Source organism: Nelumbo lutea, chromosome 1 (assembly GCF_056320005.1).
Source record: "Nelumbo lutea isolate HS-2025 chromosome 1, American lotus-T2T, whole genome shotgun sequence".
Classification (NCBI taxonomy): domain Eukaryota; kingdom Viridiplantae; phylum Streptophyta; class Magnoliopsida; order Proteales; family Nelumbonaceae; genus Nelumbo; species Nelumbo lutea.
In genome coordinates this window covers 45,273,742-45,283,898 of record NC_142684.1, presented here as the reverse complement: position 1 = coordinate 45,283,898, position 10,157 = coordinate 45,273,742, and the positions used below count along the sequence as shown (strand labels likewise).

The following is a 10,157-nucleotide window of genomic DNA, read 5'->3' as shown; positions in this document are numbered from 1 at the left end:
GTTCTCCCGAGTCGGGGAATGGTCAGTTGATCACTCAGGCTGGTTTTTAGGCATCTTGATCGCTTCCTTAATTGCACGGCGAGGAATGAGATTTTCGGGAAAGGCTTTTTGTGCATTTCCTACAGACGGTGCCAATCTGATGCTGCTCAATTCGAGGTAGTGCACGAACCGAGGAGGGCAATTAGATAGTCCTAGTTGGCAGGGCAGGGCCGAGCTATAAGGACGAGGCCGCGCTTTAAGACATGTGATCAAGGAAATAGAAGTCAAAGACTCGAGGAGTTATCCCTGAGTAAGAACTCCGACGCTCAAGTCAGTAGGTGGTGGTAGGATGGTCGGGCTGAGCTATAAGGATGCCGGTTCGAGTTAAGTAGCTGTGTCACTCTCAGAAGTTGGATTCCTTACCTTGAGCATGGAGTACCTTTTTATAGGAAAATATCCGTGTCCTAGTCGGATTGGGCTTCCGGGGTTGTCGGGATGAGGTTAGTCGTCAAGGTATTCGGGATAGAGTCTCATTCCCTGGCGGAGTTGTCTTCCTTATTCCTCTTTAAGCATGGTTGTGCTCATCCACGTGACGTATAGTTGATGTGGCTGAAAGGAGAACATGGGGGGGAGGGGACACCATAATAGTGTAGCTCGGTCGGATTATGCCAACGTGGCCGAGCTCTGCCGACGTGACCGAGTTAGGAAGATATGGCAGGGTGATAATTGGGCGGCCACGTGTCTCACAGGACCAGCTTGTCCATGACCCGATGAATTCTCAAATTAAATTACTTATGTGGAGGCTGGTGCAGGGGTTAATTTTTACCAAAAACAGATGGTGGGGACAACATGTTGAAAGGAGGAGTGCTTTTTGTGCGAAAGAAGAAGAAACACCTGAGCATTTATTTTGGTGGTACAGTTTCTCAAAGGCAATCTGGTTTGGTAGTATTGGTTGGAGACCGGATGGGGTGAGTGAGAACACAATTGCTGAATGGTTAACAAATTGTGTTCAGCGGGTGAGTCTAATAGAGGATGCAAATGTTCTATTGTTTGCAGTCGCATGCTATAGTGCTATGGATGATTTGGCTAGCTAGAAATGATATTATGTTCAATGGTGTTAGTGTTACGATTGTACCAGAATGAGTAATTAACAAAATAAGACAATTTATGATAGAGTTAGTGGGGCTTCAAGCACATGCAAGGGATGGGTTACAGGTTCAGTATGGAGAAGACAGAGAAATTAGCCAACATTCGGATGTGATGATGTTTTTTGATGGTTCATATAAAGATGGAAGGGGAGCAGCGACTTGTGTAACAGTTGATGGTGATGAATGTTTCATAATGGCCAAATCATGTTTAGTACTTAGGGGATGCAGATATGGTAGAGATGGAAGGGATGTTATTAGCTGTAAAGGTGGCTAATCGGATTTGACGAGGAAATATGCTTATACAGGGCGATCGTCTATCCCGAGATTCAATTGCTCCTTGGCCATGGAAACATCTTCTTCTGAATGCTCAGCAAATAGCCTCTGGTTTACATTATGTTTCTTTCTCTCATGTTAAGAAACCATTTCATGGTGCTACGGGTCGAACATTGAAGATGAATGGGTTTTTTCTAAGTAATTAGGAAAACTTCTAAAGCGAAAAAAAAAAAACACATAGTAGAGCTATCGGGTTCCGGAGCGGTCAATCCTTACCACATGAAGTCGATTGGAAAAGTCAACCTAACCTTAATCCAATTGTCGATCCAACCCAACTCAACCCAACCCTGACTTTTTCAGTTTGGGTTCAGGCGAACCCGGCCCAAATTGCAGTCCCAGGTTTCGACTTTGAGGGACAAAAGTGGAGAACACAACGGCCAAAATTTTCATGATGACACGGCAACTCAGTCCCGTTGTGCTCCATGAAACAAAAAAACAACGGCAGCTTCGAAACCTGCAAATAGTTAGAATGGCCAACTTCCATTTGATTCGCGTGGTTTTGATGTGGCGGCCTTGTCTGTCTGTCAAATAAGCGATATCGCTTACTACAGAGTACAGATCTATTTGTATTGTGGAAATGGCCGCGAAGGTCCTTATGGTGATCTCTCTCTCTCTCTCTCTCTCACACACACACACACACAGACCCACGCCGTAAAAGGGGGTTTATTGTTAGTGTTCCAGTTGTTCTACTTGGTCTGCTTTATGGGTTCCAACATCATCTTTTTTCCCTCTTTGTTTGCAGGTCGCAGAGAAACCTAGCATTGCTCTCTCTATTGCCCTTGCACTTTCAGGCGGTCGCGTAAGTTCTATAATCTTGTTGTTCAGTAATTCTGAAACTCTAGAATTGGGTATTGGTGAATAATCGTTTTCAATTTCATGCTCTGTTATAGTTATTAGTTCCCTTTACAAGTAAAAGGACAGAACATTGCTGATTTTAAATAATTATTTAATTTAAATAAGCACTTTGAACTTTAATCTGGCACATTTGACATATATTCCATCATCAAGATCATTGTCTGCTTTATCCAACTCCAGCTCTCTTCATATCCATATGGACCATATCTTTATTATTATTTTTTTTGAAGGATATGAAGAATGGGGTATTTAACGGTTTCTTTTTGGCATTGCCCTTGTCTTTATAGAACCTTCATGTTGCTTAAAGACAGTGCATTTATTGATGTTTGTTCTAAATGGCCAAAACCATCTTATATTTCTCCAGCTCTGGCACATTTGACATATATTCCATCATCAAGATCATTGCCTGCTTTATCCAACTCCAGCTCTCTTCATATCCATATGGACCATATCTTTATTTATTTTTTTTGAAGGATATGAAGAATGAGTTATTAAATGGTTTCTTTTTGGCATTGCCCTTGTCTTTGTAGAACCTTCATATTGCTCAAAGGTAGTGCATTTATTGGTGTTTGTTCTACGTGGCCAAAACCATCTTATATTTCTCCTTGCATTGTTGGAGTGAAGTTTTACTATGGTACGGTGGTTAGGCTTTGATCTGTCTTGAATTTCTTAAAGTTGGGGTAGCAAGGAAGCTGGGACTGAAAAGTGACCGTAAGTCTCTCGATCTGATAATCTAGAGAGCTGAGATTGTTTCTGAATTGAGAGCTGAGTGAGGAAGGACTTGATCTTCCTTGCAATGGAAGAGTAATAGTGATGAGTGTTCTGACACTCCTGAAAATGGCTAAAATTGAGGAATATTCTAGATTGGGAGACTCTATTATGTTTGTTATTCTGTCTTTACTTTGGGATCTGATCAACCTTTTATAACTGTATTTGGAAGTTTCTGGACTTATTTACTATTTTCTCTTTATCATGACACTTAGAAAGTTTCTGGACTTATTTACTATTTTCTGGACTTATTTACTATTTTCTCTTTGTTATTAATCTTGTACCCTGTTGTTATTTTTTTGGGAATGGTTTTTCTTGTTGTTTGGGTGTAGGTGGCTCCCCTGCCTAGTTTGCAAAGCCTGTTTACTACTACCTTCTTTAGGAGGTGGCCTAAGAAAAGGGGAAGAGTGTTGTGGAAGTGCTTAAGGGCTGCAGTGAGCTGGACAATTTGGGAAGAAAGGAATTCAAGTTAAATTTTGATGGGAGTAGTGCAGGTAACCCAGGTCCCTCTGGCATTGGAGGTGTTTTTAGAAATGAAGACAGAGTTATTGGTTTATTCTCAGGTCCAATTGGAGTGGGTGACTCACTATGGGCTGAGATTCTGGCTATTATGGAGGGACTGCAAAAGGCAAGGGATATGAATTTGAGTAAGCTGATCATAGAAGGTGATTCGAAGCTGGTAGTGGATTGGCTGCAAAAGGAGGGAAATGGGTCAAATGAACTGCTAATGCTTTTGCTGATGTTCTAGCAAAACAAGGGGTGGGAAGAAGTCATTTGTTCTGGGAAGGGGTGGGAAGAAGTGAGGAGAGTTAAGAAAGGTTACCTCTCCTCTTTTTGTATATTTTTCATCTTGAATTATTAATTAAGTTTGCTGTTATCGATAAAAAAGAAGGTACTGAGGAGTGGCGAGGGAGAAAATCTTACTTGTGTTTGCACAGAGAGGTATTTAGTACACACACTGTGATTTGGCATGCCTAGGGGTTGAGATGTAGCTTTCCCCCCTGGGGGGGGGGGTGGAGAATGTGCTTTTAGTATTTAATTTTAATCGGCAACTGTTGGGGATATGTGGCATAAAAAAAAAAAGAAAAAATGGTTTTGTTGGGATGCTGGGCTTATCCCTCACGATTGAACTAAGGGTCTTATGTGATGCTGTTGGCTGTCGAGCTCTTACTTTTGATTTTCCAGAATGTTGTGATTCCTCATGAACCTGCATTGTGGAGATTATGATATATCTGTTATTTGATGTCTAAGTTCTACTATACTGCATCACATGAACCTAGTTCTCAATCATGTTTTCTAGTATGATATTGAATTTTCTTTGAAGCTCTCTCTCCTTTTGAATTTTAAGATCCTATTTTTTATTTCCATTCTTTGGAATGTATTTTTTTTTTCAGATGGATTTTGACGTTACTTGTTACTTACAGTGCATATACTTTGCTACAGATTTCTTCTCAGAAAGGTAGTACTGAGGTTCATGAATTTGATGGGACATTTTTGGGTGTTCGTGCGCATTACAAAGTGACTTCTGTCATTGGGCATGTCTTCAGGTCCTTATTTTGTTTTGCTTTAAAAGGGACATCGATAAAAATCTGTTCTTAGCCCCTAATATGCTGTAACCCTGTAATCTGATTTACATGCTACATAATACAATATCTTTAGTAATATAGAGGTTTAGTGTAAAGGAATAAAGGGTTAAGCGTGTTTGAATAATTTATTTTTAAAAATTCATGCTAAGATAGTGATTTTTCTTGTTCTCTTTATGAAAATGTAAATATTGGGATGAAATGGTGTGAAAGTCCTATTGGTGGATTTATCAAAGAAAAAAGTCCTATTAGTGGAGTTATTGTAATTGAAACTTAAGAGTTGAGTTAATGGCATAAGAATTTATTTTGAAGTTACTTGCGGGTAATAGCATGATCTTCTAAATGTGTACTATTTCTTCTCTTTCTATTTTCTATTTCAGATCTGAGTTCTCTTCCTGTCATGATTCATATCCTTAATTTTTCCTCTTATTTTATGTCCATTACAGTCATTCCAATATAACTTTTCTCCTTCCCATCCTGCATCATTGCTACACTAAATGATCCATTTAGCAGCTTCCCATTACATATATACTTCTATGAATGAGTTTCTAATTTATTTTTATCATATTTCCCTTGATAACCATTAAAATTTGTCTTGTTTCCAAGACTGAAAAGTGGGGCATATTGATTAGTTTAATTTGAGCCTTTATTTCATTACACAGGTAGTATCATTGTTCTTAGGGATTCTGTAATAAGATTAATATTCATAATTTTCTGTATACTGCCACTGGTTGGGTAAAGAGTTTAATAATACCAACCATTGTTAACTCCGAATGCTGACAGCTGGGATAATTTTAGGTGATTGCATGCCATCATTTCTTGTTTAGTTTCCTGTGGGTTGATTTGGTTTTTCCTCTGTGGAAATATAGTGTAGATTTTCCACCAACCTATCAAAACTGGGAAGCTACAGATCCTCTGGATCTTTTCCAGGTGCCAGTTCAAAAGACGGAATCAAACCCAAAGGTATTTCTTTTTTGCTAGATTATTGATTAATTTTATATTTTAAAGTTCATAGCATGCTTCTTTTGGTTAAACTTATTTAAGGCTTTTGTTACAAATGTTGCTGTTGGCTTTCTCTGTTTGAACATCATTTTGGTGGTTTTCTTGACTTCTTTATGTTTTGAATATTCTAGGTTCTGAACACTTCTGGTTATGGTAATAGATGCATTATTAGACAATGAAAAATTCTGTAGTCCATGTTTCGCCTTGTTACTAGTTGGTATGAAAATTACTTCACCATCAGGTAGTTACAAGTATTTAGGTGAAAATTTTGGTACTTTTCATCCTTCTAAAAAATGCTTATTTTGAGGTAGCATGCAACTAGATTCTTATACATCATTTCTTGCTGTTGTATAATGGATTGTTCACGAGCTTGCTGTTCAACCTATATTCCCACATTAAATTCATCCAACTTTAACCCCACCTGTTTCTCTTTAATTTATTATTGCAATTCTATTTTAATGCCAGCTACAGAACTTCAAAATCAAGAAATGAAATCTTTTCTCTAAAGTTGTTTCCCTCAAGTTTATGTGTTGTCAAGAAATCCAGAAAGTATTTGTGGGTGACTGGTGCACAGTGTTTAACACTCCAGTTCTATGCAATCTGATTTTTATGTTATCCCTAACATCTTAGTTTACAGCTTTACATTATTTCTGATATATGTTACTTTGTTGTGGAAATAAGGCTCATATTTGTAGGCACTTAAGTCAAGAAGCACGTGGTTGTGGGCATCTGGTATTGTGGCTGGATTGTGATCGTGAGGGAGAGAACATATGTTTTGAAGGTACTCATTTATTCTAGTTTAAGATCCTCTTGATTTAAAACTTCCTACTATTGTCAGTGTCATTATTCATTGGTTGAATGTAACTGAAGGTGTTCTTTCTTATACACTCACATGTGAGACATGTGAGGCTTATACATATTTGTGTGTGTGTGTGTGTGTACAATAGAGGTCATATGATTTTTGGAACTCCCAAAACATTGTTTTTTCTTATATAACACCAAGTTGGTAATAGAATAGAGCATCGGTGGAACAGGTCTTGAACTTAAGAGCTATTTTTGGCAAATCTGAATTGCTGACAGGCTTGAAAGTGAACTTGTCCAAGAGTGTCATGATTGGAGTTGGGGTAAGAAGAGAAGTGTTTGAAGAGTGTGTTGCTGTTTTTGAATGTCAAATTGGGGAACTTCCATTTATCTGTTTGGTGTGGAGTTGGAAAGTTGTCTGAGCTGTGCCTGACGCTTTATAATCTGGCTGAACAGGATATTAGTATTCATCAATGCTGTGAGATGAGAGGTGAACCGTTGGTCTGGTACCCCAAATTTAGAAGGCTGCTTCTTGATTGGGAGGTGGATGAGTGCATTTTGCTGCTGGATAAGTTAGAACAATCTAAGGTTTCAAGTTCATCAAGAGACGAACTTTGGTGGAAGGATGCAGGGATGGGAAATTCTCTGTAAATTGGGCTTTTTTGAATTATATGTTGGAAAGGATGCATTTTGGATCAAAGTGGAGAAGCTGGATAAAAGTATGCATTTCCACACCAAGGTTCTCAATTTTATTAAATGGGTCAGCAAAAGGAAATTTTAATAGTTCCAGAGGTTTGAGACAAGGAGATCCACTGTCACCCTTGCTCTTTCTAATTGTGATGGAAGGTTTCAGTAAATTGGTTGGTAGGGCCTCAGAATTGGATCTCTTGGAGGGTTTTGAAGTAGGTTCAAGAGGGACAAAAATTCCCATTTTGCAATATGCAGAAAGGATGCAGGGATGGGAAATTCTCTGTAAATTGGGCTTTTTTGAATTATATGTTGGAAAGGATGCATTTTGGATCAAAGTGGAGAAGCTGGATAAAAGTATGCATTTCCACACCAAGGTTCTCAATTTTATTAAATGGGTCAGCAAAAGGAAATTTTAATAGTTCCAGAGGTTTGAGACAAGGAGATCCACTGTCACCCTTGCTCTTTCTAATTGTGATGGAAGGTTTCAGTAAATTGGTTGGTAGGGCCTCAGAATTGGATCTCTTGGAGGGTTTTGAAGTAGGTTCAAGAGGGACAAAAATTCCCATTTTGCAATATGCAGATGATACCCTCCTTTTCTGCAATGCATCTGAGGACCTGATCTTAAACCTGAAATATTTACTCTTCTGGTTTGAAATGTATCAGGTTGAAGGCAAATCTAGCAAAGAGTGAATTGTTAGCTGTTGGGGAGGTGCCTAATTTCCAGAGCCTGGCTGATCTCTTGGGCTGCTGGGCAGGTTGCCTTCAAATTATTTGGGGCTGCTGATTGGTGCCAAATGCACCTCTAAAGCTATTTGGAGTCCAGTCCTAAAAAGGATGGACCAAAAACTGGCAGCTTGGAAGTCAAGGTACCTCTCTAAAGGTGGCAAGGTTACTCTAATCAGAAGTATACTAGCCACCAGTCTTTGACTTATTTTATAGCCCTCTTTCCTGTTCCTTCAGAAGTCGCAGAGGAAATGGAAAAAAAAGATGAGGAATTTTCTTTGGAAAGATTCCCATAAGTACCATCTAATGAATTGGGAGCAAATCTGCAAGCTCCAGTCACGGGGAGGTCTGGGAATAAGACATATAAAGTTATTCAACCTAGCCTTATTGGAAAGTTGGCTGTGGAGATTATCAACTGAAACAAACAAGCTTTGGAGGAAGGTTATAGAGGAGAAATATGGCTTAAGGAATAATGGGTGGAGGGTGCTGATTTATCCTCTCTGACTTATGGATGTGGTGTGTGGAAAGGAATCTGTAAAGCATCCAAGCAGTTCAATAGCTGCATCAGATTTAAAGCGGGAGATGGAAGAAGAATCAGATTCTGGTTAGATCATTGGACTGGTGACAGCACTCTAAAAGAGTTGTTCCCTGCCTTATTTAATGTGGCTTCAGAAACGGAAGCCTTAGTGGCTGATTCATTCGTGTTAAATGAAAGTAGACTGTGCTGGACTCCTTCCTTTAGGATGGGTTTTAATGATTGGGAGATTCAGCAGATAGCAGATTTCCTTGCTCTGTTGGTGCTCATTTATCCTCTTTGACTTATGGATGTGGTGTGTGGAAAGGAATCTGTAAAGCATCCAAGCAGTTTAATAGCTGCATCTGGTTAGATCATTGGACTGGTGACAGCACTCAAAGAGTTGTTCCCTGCCTTATTTAATGTGGCTTCAGAAACGGAAGCCTTGGTGGCTGATTCATTCATGTTAAATGAAAGTAGACTGTGCTGGACTCCTTCCTTTAGGATGGGTTTTAATGATTGGGAGATTCAGCAGATAGCAGATTTCCTTCATCATTTGCAGGATTCAAGAGTTTGGAAGTGGACCAAGTCAGGAGAATTCACAGTTAAATCCTTTTACAATTTTCTAGTGGGGAAGATTGAAGTCCCTTTTCCCAGGCAGGCCATTTGGGGGAACATGGCTCCTTCAAAAGTCAAGTTCTTTGTTTGGGTGACAGCTTTGGAGAGGTGCCTGTCCAAAGAGATGTTGCTGAAAAAAGGATTTAACATTTCAGACTTATTGTGCTGTTTATGCAATATGGAGATGGAGTCCTCTGGGCATCTATTCCTTCACTGCAAGTTTAGCTCAGCAGTTTGGAATCATTTTTTGAAAGCTCTGGACCTAAATTGGTGCATGCCAGTCTCAGTTAAAGCTCTATTGGAGTGGCATTTACCTGGGTTAACCAAGAAAGGGAAAATCTGCTGGTCTTCCATCCCTTCGGCAGTGGCTGTGTGGTCAGAAAGGAACAAAAGGATTTTTGAGAATAGAACAGCTACTGAAGCTGAGGTCATTAATTTGGCTGTAGAGGCTGTTAGAAGTTGGATGTCTTTGCCATTTTTCGAGGTCCTTTTTTTGTACAGCTACTCATTGTACACAGGATCTTTAATTAATACAAATAATACCTTACCTTTTCTCAAAAAAAAATCTCTGTAAAGTTCTTTAATTCAGCATTAATTTGGAACCAGATGGACACAAGACAGGTTCTAGGTGTTTGGGGTAACCCTGTTCTATCAAGAGTGGAAGCCTTCACGTGGCTGGTTGCAATGGATAATATTCCAACAGCGGATCATCTGAAAAGCATTCAACTTGGCTAGTTTTTGCTGCGTGTTAGGAGCAGGAGGAATCATTTTAGCACTTATTCTTCTCCTGTAGGATTGCTATTTTCATCTGAAAATTGTACTAATCTTTATTTTCCTTCTGGTCAAAGTTCAGAGGAAGCTTGAAGGACAAAGTAGTGTGGAGTTGCATTCCCTTTGCTGTCTGCTGGATCATTTGGAAAGAGAGAGAAGACTGTTTGAGAACAAATATTGGAACATTGATAGGCTGGTTTCAGTGCAGTACACTTACAATTATGTTTTCTTATGGCAATGGGAAGGTCAAGGTTAGGAACATTAGGGAAGGGAATGAGGAAGGTGCTGGATCTGTTGCTTCATCAGTAATGGGAGGTGCAAGAGGCTCTTGCCATGTAGGGGGAACAAATTCCCCATGTCTGTGGCAAAGAT

General features: G+C 39.4%; 1 protein-coding gene across 2 annotated transcripts in view; it reads left to right on the top strand.

Annotated features, from left to right (window-relative positions):
- Positions 1-1,754: 1,754 nt before the first annotated feature.
- Positions 1,755-10,157, top strand: part of LOC148874488 (DNA topoisomerase, type IA, core) — a 95,813-nt gene continuing 87,410 nt past the window's right edge. Inside the window, exons 1-5 of one of the 2 annotated variants that reach the window (XM_088966096.1) lie at positions 1,755-2,049; positions 2,203-2,259; positions 4,527-4,630; positions 5,536-5,629; positions 6,350-6,449. In XM_088966096.1, coding sequence (XP_088822222.1) covers positions 2,038-2,049; positions 2,203-2,259; positions 4,527-4,630; positions 5,536-5,629; positions 6,350-6,449 — 367 coding nt within the window. In that variant the 5' untranslated portion in view covers positions 1,755-2,037. Of the gene's footprint in view, positions 2,059-2,202; positions 2,260-4,526; positions 4,631-5,535; positions 5,630-6,349; positions 6,450-10,157 lie in introns of both variants that reach the window. The other variant, XM_088966095.1, reaches the window with a different exon arrangement.